Source organism: Sus scrofa, chromosome 6 (assembly GCF_000003025.6).
Source record: "Sus scrofa isolate TJ Tabasco breed Duroc chromosome 6, Sscrofa11.1, whole genome shotgun sequence".
Taxonomy (NCBI): Eukaryota; Metazoa; Chordata; class Mammalia; order Artiodactyla; family Suidae; genus Sus; species Sus scrofa.
Window position 1 is genome coordinate 49,881,026 of NC_010448.4, and position 20,881 is coordinate 49,901,906.

General features: G+C 51.6%; 1 protein-coding gene across 8 annotated transcripts in view; it reads left to right on the forward strand.

The window, feature by feature from the left end:
- GRIK5 (glutamate ionotropic receptor kainate type subunit 5) overlaps positions 1-20,631 on the forward strand; it is a 60,986-nt gene extending 40,355 nt beyond the window's left edge. For all 8 annotated transcript variants that reach the window (XM_021094432.1, XM_021094434.1, XM_021094433.1 and 5 more), the window contains 6 exons: positions 381-554; positions 11,684-11,849; positions 12,397-12,622; positions 14,886-15,014; positions 15,109-15,230; positions 19,626-20,631. In XM_021094432.1, the coding sequence (XP_020950091.1) occupies positions 381-554; positions 11,684-11,849; positions 12,397-12,622; positions 14,886-15,014; positions 15,109-15,230; positions 19,626-20,054 (1,246 nt within the window). In that variant the 3' untranslated portion in view covers positions 20,055-20,631. The remainder of the gene's footprint in view (positions 1-380; positions 555-11,683; positions 11,850-12,396; positions 12,623-14,885; positions 15,015-15,108; positions 15,231-19,625) is intronic.

Consider the following 20,881-nt stretch of genomic DNA (forward strand, 5'->3'; position numbering starts at 1 on the left):
TGCTGCCCGGGAAGGAGGGGTGGGGAGGAGGCGTGAGCCAGGGTCTCCACACCTGAGCTCTCTGACATCCATCTGGACCATCCTGGGCCTCCACTCGGGGCCTTGGATTCCCTGCACCCTCCCCTCCCTTTCTGGCTCTGTCTCTGTGTTTCCTCCCTGTGGCTCTTTTTCTCTGTGGTTCGCTCCGACCTCTCTCCTTCCCATTCTTTCTGCCTCTCTCCTCTGTTGCCCCCACTATCTCTCTGCTGCTCCATGTGTTTGTTCATCTTTGTCTCTCTCTTGCCCTCTGTTTTTCTCTCCCCGCCTCTCGTCTCTCCCGATGACGGTGTCTCTTTCCTGTTTCTCTCCTTTTCTTTCCCATCCCTTGTGTCTCTCCACAGGCTGAGCCCCTACGAGTGGTATAACCCGCACCCGTGCCTGCGGGCACGCCCCCACATCCTGGAGAATCAGTACACGCTGGGCAACAGCCTCTGGTTCCCTGTGGGGGGCTTCATGCAGCAGGGCTCGGAGATCATGCCCCGGGCGCTGTCCACGCGCTGCGTCAGCGGAGTCTGGTGAGAGGCTGTCTGTCTGCCCTGAGCGGGGCTGGGGGACCCTTCTGAGGCCTGGGCCCATTCCCACTCCTCATGCCAGCTGTATGACAGGAACGGGGCAGGGGAGTGGAGCCCCAGCTCTGCCGCTCTCTGGCTGCGTGACCTTGGGCAGCCTGTACCCCTCCGCCTTACCTCAGCTTCCTTGTCTGAAAAATGGGGCTAAAAATGGCCATGTCTCAGCTTGTAAGGATTTAGTGAGGCTATGATGGAAAAGTGCTTCTTTTGACCTGAGGGGTTAAATCAGGACAATATCGGTGTTGTGATCGCTGTTGCAGACATTGCTTGGGCAGTTACAGAGACTTAGAATATTTGAGCCAGGACAGCATTCACTGTCCAGAGGCTGAGGCCCAGACAGGGACTTCCGCTCCCTCAGCATCCCACGGGGTCCCACTATTTTGAACAGAACTGATTTTGCTCCCAAGACAAGCTCCAAGAAGCTGTGTCACAGAGCCGACACTGACAACTGGTGGTGTCTGGCCCATAGTTTCAAATTATTTGGAGTTCCCAAAAATGAATCTGTGTCCACAAGGTTACAGGTTTGATCCCTGGCCTCACTCAGTGGGTCAGGGATCCAGCTTTTCCATGAGCTGTGGTGTAGGTCGGATCCTGCATTGCTGTGGCTGTGGTGTAAGCTGGCAGCTGTAGCTCTGATTTGACCCCTAGCCTAGGAACTTCCATATGTCACGGGTGCGACCCTAAAAAGCAAATAAAATAAAATAAAATAAAAAATTTTGCAGTTCCCTGGTGGCCTAGCACTTAAGGATCTGGCATTGTCACTGCTGTGGCTTGGGTCACTGCTGTGGTACGAGTTCGATCCCTGACTTGGAATTTCTGCATGCCGTGGGCATAGCCAAAAATAATTTTTTTTTTTATTAGGTGGCATTTAAAAGCTAGGAAAACTCATTCACAAGTCCAGATTTCTTTCTTTTCTTAAAGATTCACGAGATCTGTAGTGCTCAGCTGGCCTTCCCATCTGGCATGGATGTCTGTTCAGTTGGCCTCGGCCCCCTCTCCCTCCTTCAGTCACCTGGGCTTGGCCTCCAAACACTCATAGCTGCCACCCTGTCTTTTTTTTTTTTTTTTTGGCCTTGCCAGTGGCCTATGAAAGGTCTCGGGCCAGGGATCAAACCCACACCACAGCAGCAACCAGAGCAGCTGTTGTAACAACACTGGATCCTTAACCCACTGCACCACAAGAGAATTCCAACACCCTGTCTTTTTAAAAAGCAGCTGGGCTTGGTTGCTGTTCATAGAACTCTTCTCATCTCCTTTTCCTTACTAGAACCACAGAAAGGCAAGGAGAATGCTGGAGACAGGCATATTCTCCTGGTTTTATGGATTAGAAGACTGAGGTGCAGAGAGAGGGAGGCTTTTGCTATAAAGAGCATGCATTTGGCTAAAGCCTCCCCGCCACAGGCCACAGGTCACTGCCTGCCCCCAGCCCTGCTCCCAGGCCCTTCGTGACCCTCCTGTCAGTCAGAATCCAGGCCTCAGTCATCATTCACCAACACGTGCTCTGAGCCCTTCCATGTGCCAGGCATGCAGGTGAAAAATCGGCCTTCAGGAGGCAGAGTAGCCAAGAATAAATAAGTAAACAGATAAATGAACACAGAGACATCATATTTTATGCCAAGAATATGTCCCAAAGATATTGACAAATTCAAAACCTGTTCCTTCAAGACTAACCATAATGGTGGTAGGTTTTTCTTTTCTCCCAACTAAGTGAGGTTAACTACATGTGGCAGTTGTTTGCAGTTTGCTAGGTCCATTGGCTTTGAAACGTTTGAATCCTGAAGATGTTTTAAAACATTTTGGGATCGGCATCATTTCAGGCATTATACCGTGTATTCATTTCCTATTGCTGGTACAGTTAATTCCCAAACATTTAGTAGCTTAAAAACAACATAAATTTATTCTCTTACAGTTAGAGGTCAGAAGTGCAAAACAGCTATATATATCACTTGGCTAAAATCAAGGTGTTGGCAGGGCCACTTCTTCTGGGGGGATCCATTTCCTTGCATTTCCAGCTTTTAGAAGCTGCCTGCATCCCTGGGCTTGTGGCCCCTTCCTCCATCTTCAAAGTCAGCAGCATAGCATCTTCAGATATTTCTCTCTGACTCTGACCTCCTTCCACTTATGAGGACCCATGTTATTCTGTCAGGCCCATCTGGATAATCCAGGCTAATCTCTCCCCATCTCAACGTGCTTCACTCATCATTCCTGCAAAGACCCTTTTACGCTGTGAGGGAACACACTCCCAAATTCCAGGGATTAGGATGTAGACGTCTTTGGGGCAAGGCTTCCTTCTGCTTCCTGCACACCCTGAGTGAACTTTACTAACATTTTTAATGTAAGGGTTTACCAGGTGTACAAAAACTGTGCTATTGAAAAATCCAACAGAGGGAGTTCCCACTGTGGCTCGGTGGGTTAAGAACCTGACTAGTATCCATGAAGATGTGGGTTCGATCCCTGGCCTCACTTAATGGGTTAAGGATCGGTGTTGCCACAAACTGCGGTATAGGTGTGGCTCAGATCTGGTGTTGCTGTGAACTGTGGTGTAGGTCACAGACTCAGCTCAGATCCTGCAACTGGCAGGATCTGGTTGGTGTAGGCTGGCAACTGCAGCTCCGATTTGACCCCTGGCCTCGGAACTTGCATGTGCCATGGCTGTGGCCCTAAAAAAAAAAAGAAAAAAGAAAAACCAAACAGGGTACAGTCAGAGAGAACAAGAGAGAATGGGGGTGCTCTGGAAAGACCCCAGGTGACATGTGGGCTGAGTCCTAAAGGTGAAAATAGAGGCATGCCTGCCAAGGAGAGGGCGGCATGTGTGAGGAGGTGGCTGAGAGGGAATGGAGAGACCCAGGTCAGGTGGGGACCAGTGACCATCTCTGCAAGCCATCCCTTCTGCTCCTCAGCCAGGAACCCTCTTCTCCTCCAGCTGGGCGTTCTCTGCCCCTTCCCATTGCTGTCACCCCGCAACCCCACAATCATGCCCCCTCCTTCACGGGAACCTATGACCCCACATTCATGAGTCCTCCCACACGTTCACTCATTCAACAGCTGTTTCAACAGATGTTTGTTCATCTCTAGATGTGACCTCAGCCCAGTGATTCAGCAGGCCAGGGCCCGTGGGAGGGAGGTGCAGGTGGGTGCCAGCACCCTACGGCCTTGCTTGCCACCTGAATAGCAGCAGCCCGGCCAGAACCCGCCTCCTGAGCCCCTCTTCTCCTGTGCCTTCTGGCCATGGCCCACACCCAAGGGCTTGTCAGTCCCCAGTCTCTCCCTCAGCTGAGGAACCCTGCCTGTGCGCACCTCCGTCCTTCTGTCCACCAGGTGGGCTCCTAGGCCGTTGCTTCAGGCACTCCTTCACCCTTGTCCTCAGCTTCTCGGCCAGGTCATCCTTTCCTCACGCCCTACAGGCCAGAAATCCCCCAAACCTCAGATCTAGCCAGCAGCCCGGCCCCCCTCCTCACCCCCCACTCCACACGGGCCCCCTTTATTGATATATCCAGTACAGCCTGTTATCCATACGCTTTCTAGAAACTCTGCTCCTAGGCTGCCATGTCCTGGTTTTCTCCTACCACTTTGAATCCTCTGTTTCGTTTCACCATGGGTTCCTTTGGCCCTTGTGCGCTCGCTCTCTCTCCATATCAGTGATTTTTCAGTGCTCACAGATTCAATGTCCTCTTTTTATAACAAATATTTTGTAACATCTCTTTTCCACCCTAATTAAATTCAAGGATAATATATCTACCTACACACATGCTTTGAAACAAATCCATATGATGCCCTGATTGCCATACAGAGGAGAAAATGGGAAGTGATTGATGAGAAAACAATAGGATGGCACAGTACCCAAATGCCTGGGCGGGACTGTGCTACCGGCCAGAATGCGGGGGTCAGATGGCCCCACCTGTGTATAATGGATGCGACTGGAATTATGAGAAGTAAGACCATTTCATAGAATTATGTTGACACCTGGAGACTTGATACTTTGAAGTAGTTGGCAAATAAGTGTATTTGTATGAATACAAGTCACTGTAAATGTATTGATTTACACTATAAATGTGACTGGTCCAGGTATCTTCACCTGATAACTCAAATACCACAAGCAGGGTTGCTCTCAGAGATGTGATGTTCCCAAGTGATGAATGGTTCTTGGCAAAGTTTCAAACAAAATGACATTGCAGCTCAGGGGAAGTGAACCCAACTAGTAACCATGGGGACGTGAGTTTGATCCCTGGCCTCACTCAGTGGGTCAAAGATCTGGTTGCCATGAGCTGTGGTCGCAGACGAGGCTTGGATCTGGCGTTGCTGTGGCTGTGGTATAGGCTGGCAGCTGTAGCTCCGATTTGACCCCTGGCCTGGGAACCTCCATATGCCATTGGGGCGGCCCTAAAAAAAAAGCCAAAAAAAAAAAAAAATCCCATCCACTTGTTCCTCATTCTAAACAATAGGTGCATTTCTGTTATAGCCATGCAGTTTTTTTCTGTGTTCCTCAGGGTGCAGCGGCTTGATGTGGGATCTGAGTTCCCAGACCAGGGATTGAACCCTGGGCCGCAATGAAAGTGCTGAGTCCACACCATTAGACCACCAGGGAACTCCCAATATTGTGGGCTTTATGTATTAAGGGGTTAGACTTGGGTAATCATGTACCATATTTTTCCTGTGTCACACTGGGCTGCACTGTCCACATCTGCCCCCTCCCACTGACACCAGGACCCACTCAATCACTCTGGCCACCAGAGTGCCCCACGCCCAACCAAGCGTCTTCCTTAAACACCCCCTGGGGGCACTCTCTGCCCAGGGACCACCTCTCTGTGCCCTCCAGGGCCATCTCATCCAGCCTAGGCTTCTCTTGCTGATGGTAACTGACACTTCCCAAGTCCTCATCTCCAGACCTCTCCATGGCCCCAACAGGTGTCCCCCAAACTCAGCTTGTCCAAAACAGAGCTCATGTCCTTACTGGCAAACTGGACTCCCCACCTGGGTTCCCCTGCTCTGTCTGGGTGAGCGTCCCCATCACCCCCATCGGCGCTATCACCCGGCAAGCACACTTGCTCAGGGTCTCCGTGGTGCATGTACTGGGCGCTGAATAGTTTCGTCTTAAATGAATAACAACGTTGACCCATGGGGCAGGTCTGGAGAGACTTGGTTTCCAGAGAGGTGGTTTCAGACCCTGGGTATTTGTATGTGTTGGGTTCTGGTTTCCTTTTGCAGAAGACATATTATTCATCCCTTTATTCTCCATTCTACCCCCACCCCAGTGCCTAGCACAGGACTGTACATGGGTCCTCAGCAAAGGACAGCAGCTCTTTTCATCATTATCTGTGGAGGAGGGGTGGTCTATGAGGCCCTCTCAGCATCTCCGCTGTCTTCCATCCCCACAGAGCTGTACATCTGCAGCGAGCCGGGCCATTTGCACCTGCCAGGCAGGAGGACTGAGAGGGTCAGGGTAGGACAGGTGGCTGCCTTTGGGTCCTAGAGCCAGGCCAGTAGGTACCTCTTCCTCTAAGTCAGTCCTGAGTCATCAAGACAAATGAGAGCACACTCATGCATGGCGCATGATCTGTGCCAGATGTTACAACAGCCCCGTGAAGAGGGCTCTACAATTAGACTTACCCTTACAGGTGAATTCAGCCAAGATTTGGGGATTTTCCAGAGACCTTTCTATCATTGATTTCTACTCTCTTTTTCCACTGTGGTCAGAGAATATTCTCTATAGGATTTTAACCCTTGGATTTTTTTTTTTTTTCTTTTTAGGGCTACACCTGGGGCGTATGGCAGTTCCCAGGCTAGGGGTCAAATCGGAGCTGCAGCTGCCAGCCTATGCCACAGACACAGCCACAGCCACAGCCACATAGGATACGAGCCACATCTGTGACCTACACCATAGCCAGGGATCAAACCCGTATCCTTATGGTTACTAGTCGAGTTAGTTACCACTGAGCCATAATGAGAATTCCCAATCCTTGGAAATGTATTAAGACTTGTTTTATGGCCACGATATGGTCTATTATGGTAAATATTCTAGATGTACTTGCATAGAATGTATATTTAGCTCTTTGTGGGTGCAAGGTTCTATCAATGTCAGTTAGAGCCAGTAGGTTATTCGAGTCTTCTGTTTGCTTACTGACTCTCTTTCTGCTTGTTTTATCAGTATTTAGAGAGAGGAATGTTGAGATCCCCCCCTGTAATTGGGAAGAAATTGTATCTCTTTTCAGTTCTATCACTTTTTGCTTCGAAGCTCTGTAATTAGGTGCATAAATGATGTTTAGGACTGTTGTGTCCATTTGATGAATTGACCCTTTTGTCATTATTTAATGTTTCTTTTTATTCCTGGTAAATTCCTCGCTCTGAGGTTACCTTTATTTGGTATTCATATAATCACCCAGCCTTCTTCTTCTTCTTTTTTTTTTTTTTTTTTTCTGTTTAGGGCCGCACCTGCGGCATAGGGAGGTTCCCAGGCTAGGGGTCGAATGGGAGCTGTAGCTTCGGGCCTACACCACAGCCACAGCAATGCGGGATCTGAGCCCTATCTGTGACCTACACCACAGCTCATGGCAACACCAGATCCTTAACCCACTGAGTGAGGCCAAGGATCAAACCCAAAAGCTCATGGGTTCCTAGTCAGATTCGTTTCCGCTGTGCCGTGATGGAAACTCCTCACCCAGCCTTCTCTCAGTGTTTGCAGAGTATATCTTTCCTCATCCTTTAACTGTCAGTCTACCTATACTGTTACATTTAAAGTGGGTTTCTTATGGGCAGCATATACTTAGACCTTGGACCAGGGGTTGGCAAACCTTTTCAGTACTGGGCCAAACAGTAAATATTTTAGGCTTTTCTGGACATATGGTACCTGTTACAGCTACTCAACTCGGATTGAAGTGCAAAATCGGCCATGGTTGAATGATTGTGGCTGTGTTCCAATAAAATTTTATGGACACTGACAATGAAATTTGAATTTTATGTGCTGTGTGTCATGAACTATTATTCTTCTTTCAATTTCTTTTTAACTATTTGAAAATGTGAAAATCATTTTTTAGCTTGAGGGCTGTGCAAAAACAACAGTAAGTTAGATTTGGCCTGTGGGCCTAGTCTGCCAACCCCTAGCTGAGACCATTTACCTGTAATGTCATGATTGATACAGTTGGATTTAAACTTACCAACTTGGTATTCGTTTGTTATTTATTTCACATCTTTTTCCCCCTTTTCCCTCTTTTCCCCTTCTTCTTCTTCTTCTTTTTTTTTTTTTAGGGCCTCACCCACAGCACATGGAAGGTCCCAGGCTAGGGGTCGAATCGGGGCTACAGCTGCCGGCCTACACCACAGCTGCAGCAACAATGGGATCCAAGCCGCATCTACGACCTACACCACAGCTCACAGCAATGCTGGATCCCTGACCCACTAAGCGAGGCCAGGGATCAAACCTGCATCTTCATGGATTCTAGTCAGATTCGTTTCTGCTGCACCATGAAGGGAACTCTGTCCCCTTCTTTTTGATTTATTGAGAATTTTAGGATTTTTTTTTATGTCCGCTATTGACTTATTCACTATACTATTTTACATTTTTCTTGGTAGTTGCTCTGTGTTTGCAATATGCATTTATATCGATTCCAAAATACTTTCAGGTAAGATTATACCACTTCACATAAGATGTTAAAACCTTACATAGGAGTTCCCTGGTGGCTCAGTTGGTTAAGGATCTGGTTTTGTCATTGCTGTGGCTTGGGTGGCTGCTATGGTATGGGTTTAGTCCCTGGCCTGGGAACTTTGGCATGCCATGGGTGTGGCTAGACAAAAATTGAGAATGACCAAAAACAAAACCAAAACCAAAAACAACCCTATAACAGGGTTGTTCCAAGCAATGAATGTCTTTTAAAGAAATTTTAGGAGTTCCTTTTGTGGCTCAGTGGTAACAAACCCAGCTAGTATCCATGGGGTTGTGGGTTCAATCCCTGGCCTTGCTCAGTGGGTTAAGGATCTGGCGTTGTCTTGAGCAGTGGTGTAGGTTGCAGATGAGGCTCGGCTTACACATTACTGTGGCTGTGACATAGGCTAGCAGCTGCAGCTCCAATTCAGCACCTAGCTGGGAACCACCATATGCTGCTGGTGTGGCCCTAAAAAGCAAAAAAAAATTAAATTTAAAAATTGAAAAAAAATTAAATGAGGAGTTGTCTTTTTTACTTGCACACACATCTGACATTTCTGGTGCTCTTCATTCCTTTGTGTATGTGCAAATTTCCATCAAGTATTTTTTTTTTTAACCTGAAGAACTTCTTTTAACATTTCTTGAAGTGCAGGTCAGCTGGTGATTAATTCTCCTAGTTTTTTTGTTGTTGTTGTTCAAAAAATGTATTAATGTGGAGTTCACGTCGTGGCTCAGTGGTTAACGAATCCGACTAGGAACCATGAGGTTTTGGGTTTGATCCCTGGCTTTGCTCAGTGGGTTAAGGGTCTGGCGTTGCCGTGAACTGTGGTGTAGGTTGCAGACGTGGCTCGGATCCCACGTTGCTGTGGCTGTGGCGTAAGCTGGCAGCTGTAGCTCTGATTAGACCCCTAGTCTGGGAACCTCCCTATGCCATGGGCGTGGCACTAAAAAGACAAAAAAAAAATTATTAATGAAGTTCCCACTGTGGCACAGTGGGTAAAGGATCTGGCGTACACCACAGCTTGCAGACATGATTTGATCCCTGGCCCAGGAACTTCCATATGCTGCAGGTGTGGCCAAAAAAAATTGTTAGTGTGCTTTCTTCTTCAAAGGATCATTTTGCTGGATGTGGAATTCTAGGTTGACAGTTTTATTTTTCTTTTTTTTCTTTTTTTTTTTAATTTATTTTATTTTTGTTGTTGTTGTTGTTTTTGTTGCTATTTCTTGGGCCGCTCCCGCGGCATATGGAGGTTCCCAGGCTAGGGGTCGAATTGGAGCTGTAGCCACCAGCCTACGCCAGAGCCACAGCAACTTGGGATCCGAGCGCATCTGCAACCTACACCACAGCTCACGGCAACGCCGGATCGTTAACCCACTGAGCAAGGGCAGGGACTGAACCCACAACCTCATGGTTCCTAGACGGATTCATTAACCACTGCGCCACCACGGGAACTCCCACAGTTTTATTTTTCTTTCACCACATTATTGCATACTTTCTGACCAGGAGTCTCCTGTCACCCTGTCTACTGACAGTGGACTTTGGTTCTCTTTATGTAACAGGTCTTCCCCTCTTCTGGCTGCTTTTAAGATTTCCTTCTCATTGCTGATTATAATGTGCTATGATATGTTTTGTGTGTATGTGTGTTTATCCTGTTTGAGGTTTATTGAGATTCTTGGATCTGTAAAGGTGTAAATTTCATCAAATATTCAAAACATTTTTTTGTTGTCTTTTTGTCTTTTAGGGCTGCACTGGTGGCATATGGAGGTTCCCAGGCTAGGAGTCTAATTGGAGCTATAGCCGCAGGCCTATGCCAGAGCCACAGCAACGCAGGATCTGAGCCTCATCTGCGACCTACACATAGCTCACAGCAACGCCAGATCCCCAACCCACTGAGCAAGGCCAGGGATTGAACCCTTGTCCTCATGGATGCTAGTCGGGTTTGTTAACCACTGAGCCATGACAGGAACTCTTATTCAAAACATTTTGGCCGTTACTTTTTTTGGACACACCTGTGGTATGTGGAAATTCCTGAGCCACAGCAGTGACAGTGCTGGATCCTTAACCCATTGAGCCACCAGGGAGTTCTTGTCCATGTTTTTCTTTAGATCCTTGATCATTCTGAATATATTTATAACAGCTGTTTAATATTCTTGTCTGCTAATTTCATCATCTCTGCCAACTCTTGGTCTGTTTCAATCAAGTGGCTTTTCTCTCAGTCGTGAGTCACAATTTCCTGCCCCTTTGCATATCTGAATCTGATAACTTATTTTTTCCCTGTCTTTTTAGGGCTGCACCCGAGGCATATGTAAGTTCCCAGACTAGGGGTTAAATCGGATATACAGCTGCCAACCTGTGCCACAGCCACAGCAATGCCAGATCCTTAACCTACTGAGAGAAGCCAGTGATTGAACCTGCATCCTCATGGATACTGGTCAGGTTTGTTACCGCTGAGCCATGACCGGAACTCCAGTATCTGATAATTTTTTATTGGATGACAGACATTATGGATTTTACATTGCTTACATTGTTAAATATATTACTTTAAAGAGTCTTGGACTTTGTCTAGAAGGCAGTTAAGTTACTTATGGATTGTTCTGATCTGTCCCCGTCCTGTCTTTAAGCTCTTTTAAAGTAGGTCTGGCATAGCATAGTCTAGGGCTCACCTACCTCTATTTCTAATGTGCCGTCCTTTCGGGTCTCTACTGAGCTTCTTAGATATTCAGTGGCGTCTCTCTTCTCTGTAGGAGGGAGATTCCCAGCCCTCTGGGAGGGATTCCCAGCCCTCTGGGAGCCCTAGGAATTGTTCTTTGTTTGAAAGTTGTTCTTATCTGACCCCGTGGAGTTCTACCCAATACATAGACAGATATTCAGCCAAAGACTCACGAGGGACCCCATGCAGATTTCTGGAACCATCTATGTGTGGCTCCTTCCTCTTGGTCGTTCTGTCCCACAAAGTCCAGACATCTTAGCCTTCTCGATCTCTGAGCTCCATCTCTACAACTCAGTGAGATTGCCAGACTATTTGGGTTTTCCTTCCTGGCACTGCAGTCTGTAAATTAAATCCAGCCAGACAGCCTGTGCAATGACAAATCTTACTTCATTTGTTTCCCTTTTCTGAGGGATTGCAGTCCTGTGGCCTATTGTCCTATGTCTTTAAGTCCTTTCGTATATTTTGTCCAGTTTTTTCATTCACAGCAGGAGGGTATTTCCAGACCGTCTTAGTCGCCTGTGTCTGGGAGCAGATGTCTCTAGAAACAATATTTAAACCCAAGGAATCTGGCTTCAGATTCCATGCTCCCAGACTCTCTACCAGTCAGCAGTCACTGAGCCTTCTAGATGTGGGGTCACTGAGGTGGTGCCACCAGTGGGGCACATGGCCACGGGGGGCAGGGCGGCTGGGGTGGCTCCCGCCTGTGGCTCACCCCTCCCGCCCCTCAGGTGGGCCTTCACCTTGATCATCATCTCCTCCTACACGGCCAACCTGGCCGCCTTCCTCACCGTGCAGCGCATGGAGGTGCCTGTGGAGTCGGCCGACGACCTGGCAGACCAGACCAACATTGAGTATGGCACTATCCACGCTGGCTCCACCATGACCTTCTTTCAGGTGGGGCCGCCAGAGCCACCCAGGCTTGGTGTCGGGATCCCCGCCAGGCACAGCAGCTCAGGGTGGGGCAGGGCCTTCCTCAGAAGGTTCCCAAAGGGCCTGTGGGAGGTAAGCAGCCCTGTTCGGCATGGACGCAGGTCTCCCTGAAGCAGGCTGGGCCCTGGGGAGACATAGGGGTTGAGCATCTGTTTCCAGCTTCTGTGAAGAAAGCCTGGGAACACCAGGAAGTCGGGGCTCAGGGTCAAGCTACGCCGAGGCCCAGGGGTGGAAAAGAGAAAAAGGAGTGAAAAACAGCCTGGGGCCCCTTCTTGCCAAGCCTTTGGTCCTCAGGGTCCTCGCTGGGCTGGCGGGCGTGGGGATGACCCGGGCCTGGCCTTGAGCAGTCTGTCTGTGTCTCTCCTCTGCCTCCAGCTCTTTCTGTCGTCCTCTGGTCTCCTCACTCTCTTGGGTGGAGGGAGACTTCCTAGAGGACAGGGGATGGGGTTCAGGAGAAAGGCAGGAGTGGCAAGACCCTCACTTGTCTTCCCCTCGTGCCCCCTCTGCCCAGAATTCCCGCTACCAGACGTACCAGCGCATGTGGAACTACATGCAGTCGAAGCAGCCCAGCGTGTTCGTCAAGAGCACAGAGGAGGGCATTGCCCGCGTCCTCAACTCCCGCTACGCCTTCCTGCTCGAGTCCACCATGAACGAGTACCACCGGCGCCTCAACTGCAACCTCACCCAGATCGGGGGCCTCCTCGACACCAAGGGCTACGGCATCGGCATGCCGCTGGGTATGGCAGCAGCGGGGCTGGGGCTGGGGCTGGGGCTGCACGGGGCGCCCTGGGCCTCAGAAGCCAAGCCCTGTGAGTGGCCAGGGAACAGCCAGGCCCTCACTGAGCTGGCTGGGTGTGCGGTGTGGCCTTGGGCAGGTAACGCTGCCTTTCTGAGCCTCTGTACCCTCCACCTGCATACACAGGCCTAGGAGCACCCAGTTCCAGCCCTGCAGGGCTGAGGGGGAAACTCAGTGAGGCTGTGCACCTCTCAGTGCCTGTGGGCCATGGGGCTTGCTGACTCCCCCCATGGCCCAGGGGCCCCTCGAGGGTGGGGATCTGGTTTTATTTACTTCATATTCTATGCACCAAACCCATAACCTGGCTCAGAGCAGGTGCTCAGAAAATGGATAATGAATATTGTTGGATTTTATTTTATTTTTTGTCTTTTTATGACTGCACCCAACCTTCATCCATGGGTTCATTACTGCTGAGTCACAACGGGAACTCCCAAACCCACCTATATTCTGATGATCTCTGCATTACTTAATTGATCATTACTCCAAATCTTAGCAGCTTGTGGTAGGGTCAGTGCCGTACCAGGGAAACAGCTTACCTGGTACTTTGGGGGACAGGCTGCAGAGTCACACCAACCTGGATTTAAATCTCAGCTTCCGGAGTTCCCGTCGTGGTGCAGTGGTTAACGAATCCGACTAGGAACCATGAGGTTGCGGGTTCGGTCCCTGCCCTTGCTCAGTGGGTTAACGATCTGGCGTTGCCGTGAGCTGTGGTGTGGGTTGCAGACGCGGCTCGGATCCCGAGTTGCTGTGGCTCTGGCGTAGGCTGGTGGCTACAGCTCCGATTCGACCCCTAGTCTGGGAACCTCCATATGCCGCGGGAGCGGCCCAAGAAATAGCTAAAAAAAAAAAAAAAAAAAAGATAAATCCCAGCTTCCTCCCTAACTCGGGAAAGAGTGTCACCTGCCTCATTCAGATAATGAAGGTGGTAATACTTGCCTCACAGTATTGTTGTGAGACTTGAATAAATTTCTGTAAACCAAGGGTCTGGCACACAGTAGCTTCCTGATAAAATGCTAATCACCCTCCTTGCCCGTACCCCTAGTTCCTGGCACCTTTAGGTGCTCAAGAATGATTGTAGTGAGTGAAGAAATGAGTACAGAATAGGATGTGGCTAAGGTGTTTGGTATCTGAGAGTAGAGAGGAGAGAGGTGGTCCAGGGTTGGGACCACGAGGAAGAGAGGTGTGGCTGGGGAGTAATTTACTTGGCAGATCCGATGCCCTACTATGTGGTAGGCAGTGTGCTGGATGCTAGGATGCCAGAGAGGGGCTGCCCAGCCCCCACCCTCCAAGCATCTACTGGGGCTCAGACAGCAGACAGACAGTAAACACATAGCTTTATCATGTGATGCCAGGTGAGGACAACTGCTCTGAAGTAAATGGGGGTAAGAGATACAACCAATTTTTATATTTCAAAAATATCTCAACTCAAATTTCTCAAAAACTTTTTAAAAACTAGGGGAAGAGACTGACAGGAAGCAGGATGCTTGCTGTCATTTTAAATAGAGGAGTTCCCTCTGTGACACAACAGGATCAGTGGCATCTTGGGAGCTCTGGACGCAGGTTCGATCCTCAGCCCGGCACAGTGGGTTAAGGATCTGGGGATGCCGCAGCTGCAGCTTCAGTCCTGACCGTGGCTCAGGTCTGATTCCTGGCCTGGGAACTCCATATGCTGCAGAGGAGCCAATAAATAAATAAATAAATAAATAAATAAATAAATAAATAACTGGAGCTAGAGAAGACCCCTCAGGCACCATGTGAGCCGAGCCCTGAGTGATGTGAGGAAAGGAACATTCCAGGTGGAGGTAAAGGTCCTAGGGAGCCCCAGGACCAGTGAATCAGGATCTTGATGGCCAAGGAAAGAACATTTTTCCCTAGCTGCAACCAGAAGCCAGTTTTAAGCCCCAAAGAGGCATGATCTGTGCCTTTGTTTCTGAAACTGTCTCCCTGGCTGCTGTTGAGAAGACCTGGGGGGTGGTGAGGGGAGGCCACAGGGAAGGGACAGTGACAAATGCGACAGGTCAGGGTTGGCCCAGGGTGGTTGCAGGGGGGTTGGCGAGCAGTCACCAGACCGAAGGTGCACAGGGAGGCTACTGGGAATGTGGCAGAGCCGGAAGGAGAGGCCGTGGTGAGGGAACATTTAGGGTTTGGGTGGGCAGGGCTCCGGGACTCCGATGGCCAGTCACCCCATCGTGTGCCCCGTCCAGGCTCCCCGTTCCGGGATGAGATCACACTGGCTATCCTGCAGCTTCAGGAAAACAACCGACTGGAGATCCTGAAGCGCAAGTGGTGGGAGGGTGGCCGGTGCCCCAAGGAGGAGGACCATCGAGCTAAAGGTCAGCCACCCCCACATGCCGTGCCCTTCCCAAAGGCCCTTTGATGCCCCTGGTCCCCACAGCCCCACCCATGGCTCTCCCCATCCACCCCCAGGTCTGGGCATGGAGAACATCGGCGGCATTTTTGTCGTGCTCATCTGTGGCCTCATCATTGCCGTCTTCGTGGCAGTCATGGAATTCATATGGTCCACGCGGAGGTCAGCAGAGTCGGAAGAGGTGAGGAGGCTGGTGGAGGGTGTGGGGAAAAGTGGGACCCTAGGGGTGGGGACGGGAAGACCATTGCCTTAGGAGCCATTATGGTAGGAATGCAAGAGGTAGAGGGCCACCTGGGAGCCAGGGGTGGGGGGTGAGAGAGGATCAGAGACCCCAGGGGTCGAGGAAGCCCACGAAGCAGTGAGAGCAGTGGGAGAGAGGGTCCAGGGGCACGACGCAGGACCCAGGAAAGGGCACAGGCGGGGGAGGAGCCAGAAGAGGCACAGAGAGGAGGATATGGGGAGAGGCTGAGGTGGAAAAGCCAGAAGAAATAGGAGAGACAGAGGCAAGGAGAATGCAGCTGAATGCGACAGCCAGGAGAGGGACTAGCTGGCTAGTCTCACGCCACATGCAGGCATGGTGCTACCCAGCCATACTCCTCCACGGCCGGACCTGGCACACTCCCACCCTCCTTGGTGATTCCAACCTCCCCCCCTCCCTACCAGCCCCCCCACCCCCCACCCTGCTTTGAGTGATGACCTTGCTTCTCCTGCTGAGAGAAGCAGAGGAGTCCGAGAGCGAGAGCGTGCCGGGCCCCACCTCCACATCTCGCTCTCTCCACTCGCCCCCCTGTCGGCTGCTCCAAATGAACAGCCCTGCTCCTCGCCAAGGCACCCCGCACCTGTGCCCTGTCCCCTCCTCTCTCGCCTTCCCAAGGACATGTCCCAGCCCTTCTCTCCTTCACTCCTGCCTCATCAGTCTCCTCTCTGCACTGGCTCAAGCCTGGCAGCACACAAATGTGCTGTCATTCCTCCCATCTTCAGGAAAAGCCTCTCTGGACCCCGCTTCCTCTCCGGCCTCCGCCCCACTCCTCCCTTCCGTTGCAGCCTTGGCGGAGTGTGTTCCTCTGCTCTTTCCAGTTTCCATCCTTCCATTCATTCTGGGACACCACCTGTCCCGCTTCTGTCCCCACCTCTCCACTGAAGCCAGGCTCCTCCCCAGTGACCTCCACGTCTGAAATCCAGTGCCCGAGTCTCCCACCTCATCGCTGTGAGGTGGCCATGGGCTGCAGCACAGCTGGTCCATGTCTCCTCACGACCCTTCCTTCCCTGCTCCTGCCGCTTTTTCCTCCTCCCTCTCTGGCACTCTTCTGTTGGCAGGATCTAGGGCTCGGTCCTTAGATTGCTTCTCTTCACTTTCTCCACTCCTTAGTGATCCCATTTAGTCGAATAGTCTGTAAGACCATCTGCAGGCTGATGATTCCTCTATTATTTATCTTTTGCCACATAGCAAATCATCCCCCAGTTTAGCAACTTAAAACAGCAAACTTTGGAGTTCCCATTGTGGCTCAGCAGCAACAAATCCGACTAGTATCCATGAGGATGCAGGTTCGATCCCTGGCCTCCCTCAGTGGGTTAAGGATCCAGTGTTGCTATGAGCTGTGGTGTGGGTCACAGACGAGGCTTGGATCCTGCGTTGCTGTGGTTGTGGCGTAGGCGGGGCAGCTGTAGCTCTGATTCAACCCCTAGCTTGGGAACCTCCATATGCCACACATGTAGCCCTAAAAAGCAAAAACAAACAAACAGCAAACTCATATCAATTCACAATCTCTGTAGGTCAGAAATCTGGGAGCAGCTTAGCTGGGTGGTTCTGGCCGCCCAGCGAGGTGACTGAGTGATGACATGGAGAGGCTAATGCCATTGAAAGAAGAATTTGTTTCTTACATTTTCTGAGAGGAAAGGGCTTGACATGCCACATGGCAGGGCCATAAGGGAAGCGCCAGATTTGGTCAGGAGGCAAAAGGATGGCGAAACCTAGGCCAGAGCTATTATTAGGGTTTCTGTGGGAAAGGCAAGGCAGGTAGGGAGGTGGCTTAGGGTTGGGCAGTGTGAATACTGTTGGCAGGCTCTGGGCTAAAAGAGTGGTCTCTGAGAGGAGTTCCCTCTGTGGTGCAACAGGATCTGTGGCATCTTTGCAGCACCAGGACACAGGTTAAATCCCTGACTCAAGCAGTGGGTTAAAGGATCTGATATTGCTGCAGCTATGGCGTAGGTCACAGCTGTGGCTCAGATCTGATCCCTGGCCTGGGAACTCCATATGCTGCGGGGTGGCCAAAAAAGAAGAAAAAGAAAAAGAATGGTCAAGGAGTTCCCTTTGTGGCTCAGAGGAAATGAATCTGACTAGTATCCATGAGGATGCAGGTTCAATCCCTGGCCTCACTCAGTGGGTTGAGGAGCTGACATTGCCGAGAGCTGTGGTGTAGGTCGCAGACACAGCTCTGATCCCACGTGGCTGTGGCTGTGGCAAAGGCCAGCGACCCCTAGCCTGGGAACTTCCATATACCACAGGTGAAGCCCTAAAAAGCAAAAAAAAAAAAAAAAAAAAAAAAGGTGGTCCTTAGTTTTCTAGTACCTGGTCCTGGGTTGACTGGGAGATACTGGCTTGGTGTGTGAGAGTCAGATAAAGGGGGTGCATAGACTCAGGATTGGTTGGTTTTCTATGAAAGGCAGGCTCCCAGGCCTTGGCCATCCCTGAGAATCAGCTAGCTCTAGGAGGGAGCTAGACACATCCTAAGCTAGAGAGAATGAAAATACACTCATTCACATGGCAGTTGGCAGGAGGCCTCAGTTCCTCACATAGGGACGTCTCCATAGGGCTGCTTGAGTGTGTCACACAGTGGCAGCTGACTTCCCCCAGAGGGAGTGATCTGAGAGAGCCAGGCGTAAGCCAGAATGTCAGCTGACCTCACCTTATTCTGTTGCTCATGCAGCAACCCTCATAGAAGGCGAAGGGGATTACACAAGGGTGTGAACTCCCCTAGGGCAGGAACTTGGAGGCTGCCTGTCACAACCCCCAAATGTGCATGCCTCACAGGAACCTCTCCCTAACCCACAATTTGTAATTTCAGCTCCACACTTGACATCCATGTGGTTGTGCATGACATCACACGTCCAACATAGAGTTCCTGACCACTCATCAGGCAACACCGTCATTCCCGAAACTCAGACCCAAATATGCCGAGTCACCCTTTACTCCTCCCTCATCCTCACACACCCTCCTTTTTCTTTTTTTGGCATATGGAGGTTCCCAGGTTAGAGGTTGAATCAGAACTGCAGCTGCCAGCCACAGCCACAGCCACAGCAACTCAGGATCCGAGCCAAGTCTGAGACCTATACCACAGCTGACAGCAATGCCGGATTCTTAACCCACTGGGTGAGGCCAGGGATCAAACCTACGTCCTCATGGATACTGGTTTCCACTGCGCCACAATGAGAACTTCTCCTCACACCCTCTTATCTGATCTCTTAGCAAAAACTGTTGGCTCCACCTTCAAAATATACCCAGAATTCAACCCCTTCTCACCTCCTTGGCCACCACCACACTGGTCCAGCCACCACCATCTCCTGCATGGTGATAGCAGCTCCCTGGTGGGTTCTCTGCTCTTGCCTTTGGCTTCCCTACTGTCTATTCTCAACACAGCTCCAGAACGAGCCTGTGAAAGCACAGCAGTTGTCAGTGGTTCCCATTTAACGCAGAGTAAAAGCCAAATCCTTACAGGGGCCTCTGGGCCTTACACAAGCCAGCGTCCATTGCTCCTCCTCTGACCTCATCTCCTCCCCGTCCCCCTTGCCGACCCCACTCTGGCCACCCTGAGCTCTAGGCTCCTCTAGGACCTCACCCTGCTCCCACCACTGCCTTTGTCTACTTGCAGGTTCTCTTCTCCATGAGTCTTCCCTAACCTCCCATCTCAAAATTCAGCATCGCTTCCCACTCCCACACCCACCTCTTTTCCCAATTTTTCCCTTAAAGCACTCATTCATCACCATCTAACATACTAATATTTACGTGCTGTTGTTGTTCTCTGCACACTGGAATATAACCTCTATGAGGGCAGGGATTTGTCTGTTTTGTTCTCTGCTGTATTCCCAATGCCCAAAACAATGCCTGTGTTTTGGGCATTGGGAATGTGTTCAACGAATATGTCTGGCAATGGTGACTGCGCGAATCAGTGACAGAGGGTGGAGAACTAGGAGGAGGGAAGGCCAGAAGTAGTTAGAAACTTGGGAGTGAAAAAAGAGGAAAGAGTAGGAAGAGAAGAGCGGATAGGTGATGACGGGCCGGTTTAAGAACAAATCCAAAGCGAGAAGTGGAGGAGAGACAGGAGTTGAGACGTGGAGAGGCGACATGAGAAGAGCATGGGGAAACCAGGGAACTATAAGGAGAGAGGAGAAGGAAGAGAGGAGGTGAAAGGGCATGCGGGAAAGAGAAAGTGAGGCCAAGAAAGAGAAGGGTGTGGAGTGGGGGGGGGGAAGAGCAGGGAGGTCGGAGAGGACCAGACAAAAGGAAGAGGGAGGGGCGGCGGCGAGGAGAGCGCCGGACGGTGACCACCGAATCCCGCCCCACCCGCGCCGCCCCCAGGTCTCGGTGTGCCAGGAGATGCTGCAGGAGCTGCGGCACGCGGTGTCCTGCCGCAAGACCTCGCGTTCCCGCCGGCGCCGGCGCCCAGGAGGCCCGAGCCGGGCCCTGCTGTCGCTGCGTGCTGTCCGCGAGATGCGCCTCAGCAACGGCAAGCTCTACTCTGCCGGCGCGGGCGGGGATGCGGGCGGCGCGCACGGGGGTCCCCAGCGCCTCCTGGACGATCCGGGGCCGCCCGGCGGGGCCCGGCCCTCCGCCCCTACCCCTTGCACCCACGTGCATGTCTGCCAGGAGTGCCGGCGCATCCAGGCACTGCGGGCCTCCGGGGCCGGTGCGCCCCCGCGTGGCCTGGGAGCACCCGCCGAAGCCACCAGCCCGCCGCGGCCGCGGCCCGGCCCCGCCGGCCCCCGCGAGCTGGCGGAGCACGAGTGACCACGGGCGGGGCCGGGCGGGCGCCCGGACTGACCGCAGGGACGGGGTCCTTCCCAGGCCCCGGCCACTCTCGTTTCCCTAGTGGGCGAGGGTCGGGACTTGTGCCCCAGGGCGCTGAACCCCACGATTTTGCCTTTGGCTCCGGGTGAAGTCCGAGGCCCGGCTCCAGAGCCTACCTGCGCCCCCTAGTGGACTCACCAGAGGGTGCCGCGAACGCCCGCATTTCGCCCCACCACTGCGGACAAGAGGAGCGCAGGAATCGTGGACTCCAGGGGCCGGGGACTGCGGGGGCCGCTCCCAGAAGCGGAAAGCGTCTACAGGGAGAAGCCCATCCTGGGACTGCTCAGGCTCCCCGAGACTTGACGCAGCTCTCCTTACTTTTGGAGGAGTGGGGGACCTCTGGGCAGATGGGTGTCCCTGGGCGCCCTTCAACTCTTCTCTTTCTCTCTTTTTTTTGGGGAGAAATCTCGGAATTTCTATGAGACCCCCCACAGGGAAGGGGTCAGTTGGGCCCCCATCCCTCCCCCTGCCACACCCCAGTCCCTGTTGGAATAAAAAAAAGAACAAAACCCCAAAACTGGGGATACCTGGGTCTCATTTCCTGGGGTGTGAGGGCACTGGAGGCTTGGGCTCCCCTCCCCCCCAGGGCTACTGGGAACCACAGACCGGATGGACACTCCTGCATTTTCTCGATTCTACACCCTGCCCACAGACGACAGGTCATCCCAGGTCCGGCCAGCTGGCCCTTCTCCACTGACCTTCTCTCAGGACAGAAGGAGGCTGCGACAGAGACCCTGAGACAGATGGAGAAAGATGCAAGGATCTGG